The sequence below is a fragment of the Heloderma suspectum genome, chromosome 2, assembly GCF_057233095.1.
Source record: "Heloderma suspectum isolate Gila_16-S chromosome 2, 16-S_ref, whole genome shotgun sequence".
Taxonomy (NCBI): Eukaryota; Metazoa; Chordata; class Lepidosauria; order Squamata; family Helodermatidae; genus Heloderma; species Heloderma suspectum.
Genome location: NC_139459.1, coordinates 139,294,201 through 139,310,191, shown reverse-complemented (window position 1 = coordinate 139,310,191; position 15,991 = coordinate 139,294,201). Strand labels below are relative to the sequence as shown.

Below are 15,991 nucleotides of genomic sequence, written 5' to 3'. Positions count from 1 at the left end.
ATGACAGTATTCCAGCTGAGCTATTTAAAATCCTAAAAGATGATGCTGTTAAAGTGCTGCACTCAATATGCCAACAAATTTGGAACACTCAGCAATGGCCACAAGACTGGAAAAGGTCAGTTTACATTCCAATTCCAAAGAAGGGCAACGCCAAAGAGTGTTCAAACTACCGTACAATTGCGCTCATTTCACATGCCAGCAAGGTTATGCTCAAAATCCTACAAGCTAGGCTTCAGCAGCATGCAAACCGAGAACTACTGGAAGTACAAGCTGGGTTTCGAAGAGGCAGAGGAACTAGAGATCAAATCGCCAACGTTCGCTGGATCATGGAGAAAGCAAGAGAATTCCAGAAAAATGTGTATTTCTGCTTCATTGACTACGCTAAAGCCTTTGATTGTGTGGATCACAACAAACTCTGGCAAATTCTTAAAGAGATGGGAGTACCACCTTACCTGTCTCCTGAGAAACCTGTACGAGGGTCAAGAAGCAACAGTAAGAACCGGACATGGAACAACTGATTGGTTCAAAATTGGGAAAGAAGTACAACAAGGCTGTATATTGTTGTCCTCCTTATTTAATTTATATGCGGAGTACATCATGAGAAACGCCGGGGATTGCTGGGAGAATTATCAACAACCTCAGATACGCAGACGATACCACCCTAATGGCAGAAAGTGAAGAGGATCTAAAGAGCCTCTTGTTGAGGGTGAAAGTGGAGAGTGCAAAAGCTGGTTTGAAACTCAACATTAAAAAACGAAGATCATGGCATCTGGCCCCATCACTTCCTGGCAGATTTTATTTTCTTGGGCTCCAAGACACCGCAGACGGTGTAGCCATGAAATTAAAAGACACTTGCTCCTTGGGAGGAAAGCTATGGCACACCTAAACAGCATAGTAAGAAGCAGAGACATCACTTTGCCAACAAAGGTTCGTATAATCAAAGCTATGGTTTTCCCAGTAGTAATGTATGGCTGTGAGAGCTGGTCTATAAGGAAGGCTTGAGCGCAGAAGAATTGATGCTTTCGAACTGTGGTGCTGGAGAAGACTCTTACGAGTCCCCTGGACTGCAAGGAGGTCAAATCAGTCAATCCTAAAGGAAATCAACCCTGACTGCTCATTGGAAGGACAGATACTGAAGCTCAGATATTTTGGCCACCTAATGCAAAGAGAAAACTCCCTGGAAAAGACCCTGATGCTGGGAAAGATTGAAGGCAAAAGGAGAAGGGGACGGCAGAGGATGAGATGGCTAGATAGCATCACCAATGCAATGAATATGGACTTGAGCACACTCCGGGAGAGAGCGGAGGACAGGAAGGCCTGGCATGCTATGGTCCATGGGGTCATGAAGAGTCAGACACGACTGAACAACAAGAGCACCCTTTTGCTGTTATGACCTGCTGCAAATGAGATGCCTAGCCAGACACCAGCTTCTGGCAGCGTTCCTCAGGAATCTTAGCCCATTCCTCATAAGCAGTGGTCTCCAGTTCAGTAATGTTCTTGGGTTTGCATGCTGCAACCGCCTTCTTCAAATCCCACCAGAGATTTTCTATGGGGTTCAAGTCAGGTGACTGTGATGGCCACGGTAGAATCTTCCAGGACTTCTTCTGCAACCAAGCCTTGGTGGAATTTGAGGTATGCTTGGGATCATTGTCCTGTTGGAAGGTCCACTGACGCCCGAGCTTCAGCTTCCTCACAGACGGCATGATGTTTTCTCCTAGGATTTCCTGATACGTCAATGAATCCATCTTACCTTCCACACGCTGCAGGTTTCCAGTGCCAGAGGATGCAAAGCAGCCCCAGAGCATCACCAAGCCACCACCATGCTTAACTGTAGGCAGAGTGTTCTTTCATTCTTCTTCCTCCAGACATACCACTGATCCATCAGGACAGAAAGTTGGTTTTGTTTCATCGCTCCGCAGAACAGAACCCCAAAACTTCTGTGGCTTATTTATATGATTTTGAGCATATTGGAGCCGACATTTCTTGTGCTTTTGCGTCAGTAGTGGTGCACATCTTGGAGTTCTGGCATGGAAACTTTCTGCGTTTAGTACGCGCTTTACTGTGCTCACTGAAACCTCAGTATCTGTTGCCACCAAGTCTTGCTGCGCGTCTTTTGCAGTCACTCCAGGGTTTTTCTCAGCCTGCCTTCTCAGAAATCTGGTTGCAGGTGTTGATAGCTTCTTTTTTCTGCCCCATCCAGGTAGTGTAACCACTGTTCCTTTATTTTTGAGCTTGCGAACTATGCTTCCAACAGTGTCTCTAGGAACATTCAATGCCTTCACTATCTTTTTGTGTCCTGTTCCTTGTTTGTGAAGGGCAATGATCTTAACTTTTTGGCCCAGTCTTTTGACATAGCCATTTTTCTAACATGTAGTCAACTGTGACACTCAACAAACCCCTCGCCAGTTCAGGTATTTCATGTGCTCCAGCTCAAGCACACCTGGTGCAACTAATGAAGTCCTTGATTAGTTGCATCAAGTGTGCTTGAGACAACACCTGTTTGCGTATTTGTGCTGTTGTGAGGGATTCTATTCAGGGGGTTGAATACCTTTGAGACTGGTGAAGTCATTAGAAGTTGCATTTTCAGTTGAATTTGGGGAAACCACTTGAGGCATTAGTTGTGTTGAGCTATTTCAATTGCTTTTGTTTGATTTGTTCATTGCAAACTGCTGAAGGTCTGTAAATTTCGACAATCAACCTGATTTGCAATGGGGGTTGAATAATCTTGATTGCAACTGTAGGTCAGGACAAATCCTTGCTTGACTCCTGTCAAAAATGGAAAGCATAGATTGGTTGGCCAAGTGGGAAAAAAGCTGGTCAAAGACTCCCAAAGGCAGTCTTCTATGTTGAGAGAAGTGAACCCTTTTGCTAAAAATAGTCCCCTCTACGGTGAAGCCACCTAATGCTTCATTTTGAAATAGCCTAACATGTTCAAATAACTCATATGCATTGCATGACACATTGTTGTTCAGCATTTAAGTCGTGTCCAACTCTTCATGATCCCATGGACCATAGCATGCCAGGCCTTCCTGTCCTCTGCTCTCTCCCAGAGTGGCATGACACATAGCTACCTTGTTTTCACATGATGCTGAACTACAGTTTAGGATTACATGAATAAGCCTTAGGCTTGTACATTCACCCCTCCATGAGCACAACTGTGAGATCAGAAGCTTTTGCTCTGCTTTTAACCAACTTATCTTGTCTTAAAACTGGTTTATTGAAACAAGCCAACTTCAACTGTGGTTTATTAAATTGCTTCCCTAAACCATAGCTCAGATTAACTATGGTTTGGATGTAGTAAACTGCAGTTTATTAGTAATACTTGTGCTTTACATACAGATTAAAAACCCAAACAAAAGCTTCTGATCTCATGTCCAGGTGTGGGTGGGAGAAGCACACAACACTTAGGCTTGTGCATGGAACATTAAATCATGGTTTAGTAAGTCTGAACCAGGGCACTACCAAGAGACATCTGCTGTAGTAGGTGCACTGACTCCAAGACAGAATTTTTCACTTCATTAACATACCTTCATTGAGTGAGCAGAAAACACAGGTCAAAAAGAAAAGAGATGGAGCTGGTAGAAGTAAGGACAGTGTTTATTTTCCCACTATGGGTTGAAACTCAGTTTAAAGTACAATATGCAAGCATTTTAAGTCACATACTCAATTCCACTAACTCATCCTTATCACAAGGACCATGATAATTTGCTATATAACTTAATCAAACCCCTGCCAAAGACTCAAGGGACTAGGGAGAAGTTGCACATTAAAGCTTCAAAATGGATAAGACCTGTGTTGAAACTACGTAAGGAACTGGAATGCTGTATTTGTCAGCCCGCTTACTCTGTATGTACAGCATTAGTGCTGGGCTTGCCTATCAAACATTAGCAATGGAATTCTTAGAAGATCAAGGGTCAACTTAGGTACACTGGCCTCTCAAAAGAGGCACTTGAATCAGTATTACTCCCTCCCCCAGTTATTGAAGTCCAGTTATGAACTGGAATACAAGCCTGTACTGGCTATCCATGAAGTTACAATGACCTAGTTCACAGGTAATGTAGCAATTCCTATGTTTAACCCAGGAGTTGCCAGGATCAAGTGGAGCATCTGAGCGATTTCTGTTTTTAATCAACCTAGGAACAATTACCCATGGTTCTGTTATTGGGTTAACTCTGGGTTTTTTAACCTATAAACCACTCAGGCTTTCGAGATTCACATGTCATGAAACAACCCAGGAACAGGGTATTCCTCGGTTGTTAACTGAAAGTGGAACTGGCTTGCCCACCATTCTTCACATACTCTGTTCATTTAACCCAAAAACTGTCACAATTTGTGCAAACCGTGTGAATACCAGGTAACATTTTGAAATGGCCAATAGTGGAGGTAGCGTTTTTAAGAAACTAATTGCACACAAAAAACTATCATGAATTGTTGTGACTAGTTCAATAGTGAGCCAACGCTAGCAAGGAGCTTTCTGCAAGTTCTCATACAACTGAAGAATCTGAATTGCGTTAAAATAGGATAACTGAAACCTAATTATGTAATAAGGTCAATTCATCAAGCTTTCCTATTAAGAATCAAATGTTCCACAGTTTTCTACCATTACTAAGAATAATCATGCTACTTTTCCGTTGCATGATTGCCATTGTCAACGTGCCAAGTATTTCCTATTCACAAGCCTTAAACATTTTGATTTTCATCCCACATGAGCCATTACACAGGTTGCATTTTTAGCTCTTCTACCCAGTAGCCATGCTAGGATCCTGCATAATATTAACAGAGGAATTTTACACAGCATTCTAGCTAAAGCTTAGGGTGGGATGGGGCAGATCTTTAACTTTCCAGGGCAGGAAGGTACAGTGCCATGCAGATGCCTTGTAAAGCCTGAACCAGCCACAGTACAGCCAAAACACATCAGTGTATCTAGAAGCAGATGAATACAAAACTTTAATTTCACATCTTTAACACGAATCATAAATACATGTGCATACTTAAGGAATATAATTTATAATACTAAACAGAAATCACTGAATACTAAGCCAGTGCATTTGCACACAATACACTTATGATGCATAAAATAAAAAAGCCAGAGCAAAATTGTCTTCTGGTTTCCTTAGGAGGCCATATGGAAATATGAAATCATTCCAACTTGATTGAAGTGTAGAGTTTTACTGATTTAAATTTGTTAACTTGATTTAAAAACAACTAGGTTTAAATATTACAGGGACAATGGCAAGTTTGAGAGAGTTTAGCAACTTTAGTCCTTTACTCATCCACAACTGACATACAGGACAAGCAGCACAAGGGGAATCATGAAGCCATTTTAAGATGTCTGGCACTGGACACCGCCTCTAGGATGGTGGTCATCATCTTCATAGGCTTCCCCATTGTAATGGTGTCTTCTTTCCTGAGATGGGTCAAAGTCCACCAACTCTACCTGATCCATATCTTCAGTTTCTTCCACTTCTTGCCTTGGAGGTAACAGCTTTTCCAATAGACACAGCTTATCTGAGGAAAGGAAGCCACTCTCTGGAAAGATCACCTGAAATTAGGGGATACGATTAGTGTCTTCACTTGCACATCATTCATTCATGGCATGTAAAATATGGTTTGGCAGCCAGAAGCTTATAAGACACATTTGGTTAGTTTGCATAATATGCAAGTCAATTCATTGTGATTTCTTTAAAAAACAGTGTAACCCTCACAAGCCAGCATTCTCTGGAGTATATGGAAGGTTCTTCTCTGTATAAGAGATTTCATTGAATCACCAGCAACTTCAGACTTAAGTCTGCAACATCCTACCTTAAACTCAATGATCAGGCGACCCTTTTCATATGGCCTGCGATAGATTGGCATTCCTTCATTCAGTACACACTTAATATCTCCATGTTTAACAATCTGACCTAGAAATTGAAAAGATAAAAGGTGCTGTCATCAATAGACTTTATACATAATACAATGGACGATCTAAATTTAAGCATGTACAACTGGGCTGGCTGAAGTTAAATTCTGCACACCCTCCAGCCCCCTGAAAATGCTATACAGAGGACTGGGGGACCCTGCTGAGTGGAGTGAGCTGTAGTGCGAGGGGATCCCCCCAAGATTGGACAGAGGCACTTTGCTTCTGTCCACGGAAGGCACATCCTGGATCCAAATCAGAAAGTGTAGCAAAACTGCTTTAAGATGTCGTAAAAAGGTTATCAGCAGTTGTTGGAAGTGGAAGGTGGTCTATAGAGGCAAATGGAAGAGGCCTTGCTTACAAACCAAACCAGGGTTAATGTTAGGAATTAATGTTAATATCATGTTAGGAAACTTTTAAGATCTACTTGAAAGCTTTAGTTCCTAGTTCATTGTGGCAAAGAAACGTGCCGTTTCTCTATCAAATAATCCAAGGCAAAAAGAGTTTCAGTGCAAAGATACTGACTCTAGAAATTAGATGTACACCATTACACTGAATACTAGATTTTATGGAGAGAGGGTTGAATCCAGATTTAAACTGGATCAACCACACTGGCAGAAGTGGACTTTCCGACCCCCTCTACCCTACTGCAGCCCTCCAGCCCCCTGAAAATGCTATACAGAGCCAGGATATCCTGGGTGAGCTGTTGTAGAGGGCATGGGAGGGGGATCCTCAAACACTGGGCAGAGGGGTCTTCCATGAGCATAGCCCTTCCTCTCATGGAAGGCAGATTCTGGATCCAACCCACTCTGTTTGATTGCAGTCTGACAGTTATAGCACATTTGATGACTCACATGTTCGCATTCCACAGGCTTGAGTAGATTTCTAGAGATCACAATGATTACATATTTACTTTATAGTGTTCACTTGATTGTAGGGATTCTAGGTAATTATTATCTCCAAGTTTCCATTACTTCAAAGTTTTACCATCAATATACCCAACATATGTTTTATCAAAGCAATACATACTTACCAGGATGGGAAGTAATGATTATTGTTCGATTATCCAGCATTGCAATTGGTTTTTGAAAGCCACACAGTGCCTCAACAAGTTGGATATCCATAGACATGACCAGGTCTTCACCTCGCCTGTAGAGACAGAGGATGATTTGTCACAAAACTGCAGGGCTATATATCAAATGGTGCAGGATAGCAATTCCAGGATGACAGGGCACAACCAACTGCCACAATACAGCTCAGGTAGATAAGAGTATTGCTGAAGTAAAGGGGCTAGGTACAAATCTTGAACTTAATTGTGACAATAACACTCAGACATTTAATTGTAGAAAAGACTCGTATTCATGCAGCATTGAAAGCAGTGTCACTTGGCTGCCCTCAGGTGGTCACACACTCAGCTTTCCCTTGTCCTACTACTGCCACATATGTACTTGGCTCCCCCGAACTAGAGGTCAGAGCCTCTCATTTCTCTGCTGAGAATCTATCAACTGGGTAGGGATCCACAATTTTAAGGTGGGTTCTAGATGCTGTTGTAGCAATCTGATTCATGCCTAAAGGTTTAGGTTTGCTCTAAGAGCATGAATGCTAATAGAATGTAGGTAACTGAAGGGCAACTATATCCAATCACTCCTGCTGATTTCCATGGAAATGCATGCACATCACAACTTTGGAAAGCTAGCCACAAGCATGCATGGATAAACTAAACCAGGAGTGCGCAACTGCAGGAGGTCTGGGGGTCATTTTCATCCCCAACATTTTCAAGCCCATCCTTGATCTAAAGTGATACACAGTAGATGAATTGTGGGTTTTGAATACTTTAAATAAGTAAATATAAATTAATTAACAGCAAATCAGCAGAGGACTTTGAAGGGTTAAGTAAGGCAATCTTGCTTTTTAAAAACTTGATTTTTTCCGTAAGGGAAAGAGAACGATCCAAAAAAAGGGGAAACTATTTTACTGACCTTGTTGAAACACCATTATTACTGTGAATAAACATTTAATACTGTGAGAACAGTTTAATAATTATTTCCCAAAACAAAGAACCAGGAAGTTGTGAAAAAACAGTACTGCAGCAATGCATGAAGGGATAGATCTTCATAACAGAACTATTTAATAACCAGGGGCAGAGCTATAGCAACTACAGAAGATGACAGGTTAAGTAACAGGGCTACTAAAGTACGATTACAGACTTACCTTGTAAACACAGAATGGTCTTTCTGATCCAAAACAATTATGATATCTCCTGGCTCCAACCCTGGTTCTTGGTCACCTTCGCCATGAAAAGTTATCTTCTGACCATCTTTCATTCCTATTGCATAAGCACCACATAAGAACCGAGAAACAGCAGAAAATTTCACATTCTAGTCTGTATTATAGGCATTTATAGGCTGCAGCATTCCTCACTATTGCACAAGAATGGTACAATATTACTATATGTTTGCATATAGCCGATGTTAAAGAGGCAGAAAAATGAAAAGGGAGACTAGGAATTTGAGATTAAGTTGGTGTGGCAGAAGTAGAGCTAGAACCAAGAACAGGTTAGAAAGGAATTGCATTCCTTAGCACATCCTAAGAAGATCTAGGTATTCCTATAATTAAACTGCTCCTTCATGTTTGATCTATTTTTTGCCACCTTGATATTTATGCATGATCAACTGTTACTTTATCTGCTGCCTTGTCCCTATTTTTTTGCTGTTTTTAATTGTTCTCTATCTTTTGATATAAGCCATTTTGATAGTCTTGAACTGGAAAGGTGGGATAAGTGTGTTAATACATGTTTCCCAAAGCTTTTCGGCAGAGAGGCGTTTGTCACTGCAATTCTAACCTCTCCAGAAATGCTCCCATCCAAACACCACATGATTTCCACAGCAACCTGATGCTAAATGTTTGATGAGTCACTATGGCAGCCATGCAACACTCCCACAATATTCTTCGGACCCATTAGATACACACAATTAATGCACCAACTATGGGAAGCATTTTCCATCCTGTTTTCTAATTGTTGTCCTGCCTATGCCTCTTGTAAAACTGGATAGGCACTTGTTAACATTCACTATAGTCAATCTGACTATCCTTGACCCACTTAGCTAAGGCAAAGCCTGTAAGGGTTTAATCACAAGATGCTACACATGTTCTGACTGAAGAGTCAAAAGAATAGCTTACAATGCTGTCAGGCTTGAAGAATCTAGCACTTCAAAGAATTTAACTTACAATGCTTTTTATTCTATTTTCTAGTTTGAAGGTGCTTTAATTTAACTTACAATGCTTTTTATTCTACTTTCTAGTTGGAAGGTGCTCCAGGGGATATACAAATAATACTTTTGCTCAGGCAACTCAACCTGAGTAATTTCTTTAAGACAGCAGTTTCATGTCAGTCAGTTACAAGTTGGGGGCCTGTATGTTTCTGAAGTGGGGCTGGAGAGGGAGATAAATATTTGAGAAACTGCTTCCCCCCACCATAGGGCAATAAAGCAAGTCTGTTAACTCCAGGGCTAAACGATTAAACTTCCTGCTCACTTAAATGCTGAACTTCAGCAGCCTGGCACTATAGTGCAATTTCCCTTTAAAGCTGGCTGTTGAGGCTCAAGGCTAGGCAAGCAAGAAGCTGCTCATCTAGCCCCAAACTGGAGTGATATGATATGCAGAAGGGAGTATTCTCATCTCTACTTTAACTCCCCATTCCAGGATATTTTAAATTGGTAGAAGTTCCATTCACCTCAGTTGAAAGTTCAGGAGGAAGTGATTAGTTAGGATTGGAGGAAGCATGCCTCCAAAACTAATAAATCTTCCACAGGACTTTTTTAGCACATCCTCCAACCCTCCACTCTCCTCCAGGATACTATGTTAATGGCTTGGGCAGGCAAATGCTTTCCCCTCCCCCACAACTGGTACACAGCTGCCCTGTATTTCTGGCTCCTGAAGAGCAGTGACCATGCTCAGTCTTGAGGGTTTAACTATCTCACTCACCATGGTAACTGTTCAGTCAGTCTCTAGCCAATAAACAAGCCCAAGGCATCCTCCCAACACTGGAACAAGCAGAAACCACAACAAACCACTGCCTCAAATCTCTGGCTCCGAGTTGGAGAGGTAAGGCAAAGATGCACTGCATTGCCTCTGCACCTGCTACAAGGATGAAGCTTGTACCACCCAGAAACTGCAGCAGGAGAGCAAACCTGCCTGCTCTCCTGCTCCAAGCTGGAGAGGACAGCAGAGGTATGTCAGCTTGTTCCTAACCTTGGGCTGCATTTCAAAGGTGCAGTATGAGGTCTAGGATCCGCCTCTTGGGGTAGGGATTGGTCCTGGGGACTAAGAATTTTTGGCTGGCTACTAAAGCCACAAAAAGTTTGTCAACCCCCTCAGCCCCGTTAAGCCTTTTTAAAAAGAAGTTTATAAAATAATATTTTTCTGCCTACCTTGAAAGTTCTTCAAGTATCCATAAAGCCATGCCTTGTCTGTAGATAGCCCAGTGAAATAGGCCAATTTGACTGTCCTACTGACAGGCATGGGACCACCAAGTTCACTGCTAGAAGCAACAATTCCTTTGTTTTCTGTGGAACAACCTTTCTCCATTGTATAGGCACTTCCACAATTCTCCCACTTCCCCAGATTATCATTTGTGCGATTGCTTGTGTGATCTAACAGCAATGATATGCTAAATAATTTCAGGCTGCTTCTCTTACCTAGTAGGCTGCAGTAGCACAGATTCCTCTACATTTGTGGAAATTCCTGGGTCCACCTTCTCCATACAAATTCCCACAAAGATAATATAGCTGAATTGAATTTAGAACTGCAGACCCAAAATAAAACATACCTTTATCAATATGAACTTCCAGAATTTTCTTCTCTCTAATGATCTTCCTTCCATTGCAGCTTTTACACCTGTCCTTGGGACTGATGCGCTCCCCATGGCCCTGACATTCCATACACACAGACTGGATTTGCTGAACCATTCCAGGTCCTATCTGGTGAATTCTTATTTGCATGCCTGTTCCTCTGCAATTAAGACAGCACTCCACTGCACCTTTCTTACCACCTCGGCCTAGAGAATAACATAAAAAGAAAACACACACACACCCAGAAGACTAGATACGTTTCCTTCTCTTCACATTCTTGCGATTGTGAATGGGTTTTTTTTCCCATTCCGATAAAGAAGAAACTGGAGGTTTTGTATCACCATACCTTCACACTTGTCACAAATTACATTCTTCTGTAGAGCCAGTTTTCGTGTTGCTCCATTGTACAAGTCTTCTAGAGTTACCGACAACTGATGAACAACATTTTTACCTGTGAAGAAAGGCATGTTAGGACTAGTATGACTTGCATCTCAGAGTAATTTCAGAGTTTCTTTTCCATACACAAATTTCTGCTGATCAAAGACATCAACATCTTCTGCATTCTGGGAAGCCATTCCAGGAGACACTTTGGATTGCAGCTGACACTACGCAAGGTCAAAAAGTTATTGAGCTGATGTTATTGAGAAATCAAAGTTGCAATCTTGTGGCCATTTACTAGGTAAGGAGTAAGCATGACTGAACTCCGTGGGACATTTCCAAGTAAGCCTATATATGATCAGGTTGTACATCAGTCAGGAAACCCACACAGAATGCAATATAAACAGTGTGTTTTAGAATTTAACTGTTACCATTTATGTACCTGAAGATTTAACATTAGTTAATTCCAGCTACCAGAGTTTGAGGCACTTTATAAATACTATTAGTGAACGTTTTAGTAAAGCCCCATTCTCATTGGGGCTTCTTTCGACTGGACCCCGCCAAAGTGACGAATGTTCATCAAATGTAATAAATTCATTAATAACCTTACCATTAAAACAAGTCCAGCTGAAGCAAGAGCAGGCACCTTCACTTGACTTTGGGGAGCTATCCTCTTTGGTTATCAAGCAAGAAAAGCTGATCTACAATCATTTCCGTGAACTAGTTCAAAGGAAGTCATGCATTACCTCTCCTCTCTCTTTGCATTCTTCCACCTCCTCCAAAGAACATATCAAAGATATCCATGGGTGATCCGAAGCTGCTTCCAGAACCACCCTCTTTTATAGCTTGTTCACCACCTTTATCATACAACTCTCTTTTCTTGGGGTCAGAAAGGACTTCGTAGGCTTGAGAAATCTGTTTGAACTACAACATTAAAAAATCAAAAGTTTAATCACTTTAGAGAAAATCACTTCCACTATTATAGCATTTATTTCGTGCCGCTAGCAGAACTTAACACCGCTCAGAAACCTAGCTGGTCATATACAACTGTAATCCAATGCAAGATGGCCAACTTTAAGGAAAACCCATTTTACACACTCTAGCCTTATGTTCAAGAATAATGTCAAGCCTTTTAAATCATGTTTGGCTTCAATGTAAGATTTTAAAGATAAACATTTTCAACTTTCCTATTTGTGAACTTTCAGAATAAGGTTCTGAAGTCATGTTCTGAATTTCTCTATATGAAATGTTGAGTTTCAGGCTTCTGAAAGCTCCTCAAAAGCAAATATATGAAATTCAGTTGTTAACAGATCTTAGATTAAGTTATATACATGTTTCAATATTCATATTTCCTTGTGGGAGAAGGGAGGGGTTACACCAGAAGGGACAGGTAGAGTGTTATAAAGGTTAAGTAGCCTCCAGGTACTAATTGTTTGTTATTTAGCAATATTAGCTCTTTGCTCTCCCCCTCCACGCTAGAAACCATCGATCTGCAAATTCCAGAGTAAAAATCACACGCTAAAGCCAATAGTGCAGGAGCAATGCACCCATGTAATATGAAAAAATATCAAGGATATTATGATTGCCACATTCTCGTGACAGTTTCAGGAGTTGGCCATACACAGCACCCCATGCTCTAGTGCAGCCCCTGCCGCAAAGTCTCCTAAAAAAAATGGTGGTCCGCCGACATTTTGAAAGCAAGCTAAATTTGTCACTTCTAAGTTGGTATCCTTTGGCTGCCACACTGCCAAAATTTGGCAGCAGGAGTGTAGCTGGGGGAAGGGCCTGGAAACTGGCCCTGGATCCCCCAAAGGTGCCCACCCCTGGGATATAGATTAGGGACTAGCTACCATAATCCAACCCGTTCCAAATTAACAGTCATGAGGTGCAATAAGAACAGCAGCAAAGTACACCGCTCTCCAGAAGGCTAATCAGCAGAAAGTTCATGGGGGAGGAGGCTTGTACACTTACCTTCTCGCCCTCATTAGGATTCTTATCAGGATGGTATTTCAATGCCAGTTTCCTATAAGCTTTTTTCAGTTCCTCTTGGGAGGCATTGGGTTTTACCCCAAGCACATCATAGTATGTGGTCTCCTTCACCATGGTGCAAATGATACCTGCAAGGGGATGGGGCAGGGAAGGATAACAATGTGAATGAGAACAGGAACACACATCAGACAAACCCAGTAAGCTAGAGAGATCACCAGAGCCTCCACACCTTCACGTATAGGGTTGGACCCGATGGTTATGTAGGCTCCTTCCAACCCTACTATTCTATGATTCTATCTCCCAAAGGGGAACATTGCTCTCCGCACTGTTAATCCAACACCCCCCACACACACACACAAACAGGGTATGTCTGCATTTTCATACTACCATCTGTGACACAACCACCTTACCACAAAAGCATCCTTTATTTTTCTCAAGCTTGATCTGGCAATCTACCGTCGCATCATTTATCTGAACAAGGCTCCCAAGCCATTACCGTCACACACACGCCTGCCTGCCTCCCCCATGACTACGAAGACGTCTCCTCTAGGCCTGGCAGCCAGATAGCCCTTAAGGCGCCTTACTCCCTCCCCTCCCCCACTTCCCTTTCAGCAACATCACCTTCCTCCGACAGAAGACACAGAGGGCGCCCCTTGCCTTTCTACACCGCATGCTTCACGGACAATGGACAGCCCCAGCACTCCATCGGACTCCCTTTTCTCTGGCCTGGTCACCTCATGTCCTGCCCAGCCCAACAAAGCCCCCCATCCACCTCCTCCCGTTTTCTTACTGCCACATTTCCTCCCCCCCCCCCACACACACCGGCGTCAGCTGACCCGGCGCGCGCCTGACTCCCCCCACCCCGGTGTCTCAGTCACACGCGCACTAGCGCGCGCGTAACTGCCCGGACGCCCGCGCGTTCTCCGTACAATACCCGCGGGGGGGGGGGGAGGCGCGGCGAGCCTTCTTTTTGTTTTCCACTCACCGCACGCTCGCGCTTTGGGCCGAAACAGAGGCTGGCTTCAGGGCAAATCTACCACCAGAGAGGCCGAGTCGAGCCTTCGCCCGCCCCTCTCTCTCACACACAGAAGACGACCGCGACTTTTCTGGAAAGTTCCGAGCCGGTCTCAGGCTAGGCAGCATCCGGGGAGTTAAAACCCCGCCCGTTCCCGGAAACCCCGCCTCCTTCGCTGCTGGTACCTTCTCCCGCTGGTATTCGCCGGCTTTCTGGAAACGATGACGTGACACCAGTTCCTTTCCAATAGACTTTCCGGCAATTGCATCACCGCCGAACACTACCAATCCCATCATGCCCCGAGGGCAGGCATTCATGCCGTTCTTTGGCGCGGGAGAAGCAGACTCCAACGGCCAGAATGCAACGGGGCGAGGGGAGGACGGGTGCGCTGACAAAGAAGCCGCGGTTCTTTGTGGCGGCAGCTCCCTGCTGCGCGGGAGCGGTTCGCTGACGTGCAAGGCCTCAAGGCGGGCCTCAGCGATCCGCTGTTTCTCGAACTCCGACGTCCGTATTGAGGCAGTGCCTCTATTAGGCCACCCAAAATGTGGGATCTTGTGCTTTCGCAGTGTGCCGTGCCTCCAATACCTGGAATTTATTTGAGTTGTGTGTTTCGTAAAAACTGTCTTAATGGGCATGGCGCGGTGGGGGAATCATGGGAGCTGCCCGGATTTGAGATGCGCGTTTATATTCCAACACTGGTTTTATATTTGCAAGAGAGGCGATTCACAGGACCACTTCTATGGGCTTGAGCTCAGTCCATCTGGCGAACTAGACTCTGCAGCGAATTGTCCAGGCAGAGCAGTCAATAATATTAGCCAATTCGTGATGAGGTGGTGTCAACCCAGTTCCGCAAGCAGCTTATTAAAACTGGATCAGGTTGATATGACCTTAATGGCAATGGCGTTGCATCTCTAGCGAAGTGTTCTTCCAACTCCACCCAACTTTTAAGGGCTGCAATTCTAGATAGATAAGCTAGTTCAGTGGTTTGGGGCACGCTGGCTAGGGATGACCGGAGTTGTAGCCCAACACATCTGGAAGGCACCAGTTTGGGAAGGGAGAGCTAGCTTAAGATTTCAGCAGCAGGTTAAGATGTACCTCTATTCCCAGGCATTTAATGGGCTAGGATTACTCTGCATAGCTATATATTACTTTATTAAATACTTTATTTAGATTTTTAAGTCACCTTCAAAATATAAATTTACCCGGATTTGAGATGCACGTTTATATTCTAACACTGATATTATAATATTTGCAAGACAAAGTCTCGTTAGACCCAGTAGGGTTTTCTTCTGAATGAATAAACCAGCTTATGACAGGGTGATGATACAACACAATGTTGACTCAATTCAAGTACCAGACATAACATAAATATTTCAGGACCAGCAGAAGATAGGATTTTAAACACCACTTTTAGAAGGGGCTTGCAGCAACTCTCAAATAGTGCTTCCAGGTTGCTTTTCTAAAATGAGGAACTGGATGCCTGAAATAAAAAACATCTGCCACAGCAAAACAAAATTAAGTTGAATTCTGTAATGTTTACTACATTCAGTGGTGGGGGGTGTTTTGGAATAAGGGATTGTCCTTCACAGTGCAAACTTCTGCACTGAGTCTACTCAGAAAAATATCCCATTGAGTTCACAGAATCACCTCTTTAGGCTACAATCTAAGCCCTATTTAACTTAATGGTATATATTTCTGAGTAGACATGTATAGGGCTGTGCTGTTAATGAGATTGTTTTGTAATGTGCATTATATTAATATTTGATATTAAATCAAATATTGTATCTTGGCTGCCTGTGAATTTTTGAATTCACATGGCTTCCTTTTTATTAGCTACATATACAACTGATATTACAAGGA

At 42.9% G+C, this 15,991-nt stretch overlaps 1 protein-coding gene across 1 annotated transcript; it reads right to left on the bottom strand.

The window, feature by feature from the left end:
• Positions 1-3,579: 3,579 nt before the first annotated feature.
• On the bottom strand, positions 3,580-14,245 carry DNAJA1 (DnaJ heat shock protein family (Hsp40) member A1). The gene is made up of 9 exons (XM_084835017.1): positions 14,102-14,245; positions 13,099-13,244; positions 11,874-12,051; positions 11,096-11,200; positions 10,728-10,955; positions 8,111-8,225; positions 6,933-7,048; positions 5,803-5,903; positions 3,580-5,542 (listed from the first exon to the last, which is right to left on the bottom strand). The coding sequence occupies exons 2-9, from the start codon at positions 13,228-13,230 to the stop codon at positions 5,324-5,326; spliced, it is 1,194 nt and encodes a 397-aa protein (XP_084691143.1). The 5' UTR covers positions 13,231-13,244; positions 14,102-14,245; the 3' UTR covers positions 3,580-5,323.
• Positions 14,246-15,991: the final 1,746 nt, after the last annotated feature.

Excerpts from the sequence above, each read along its gene's own strand:
- DNAJA1 (XM_084835017.1), bottom strand. The coding sequence starts at position 13,230 with ATGGTGAAGGAGACCACATACTATGATGTGCTTGGGGTAAAACCCAAT. Across the intron at positions 5,904-6,932 it reads AATCATTACTTCCCATCCTG|GTCAGATTGTTAAACATGGA; the intron begins GTAAGTATGTAT and ends TTCAATTTCTAG. Across the intron at positions 5,543-5,802 it reads GCCTGATCATTGAGTTTAAG|GTGATCTTTCCAGAGAGTGG; the intron begins GTAGGATGTTGC and ends CCCTAATTTCAG.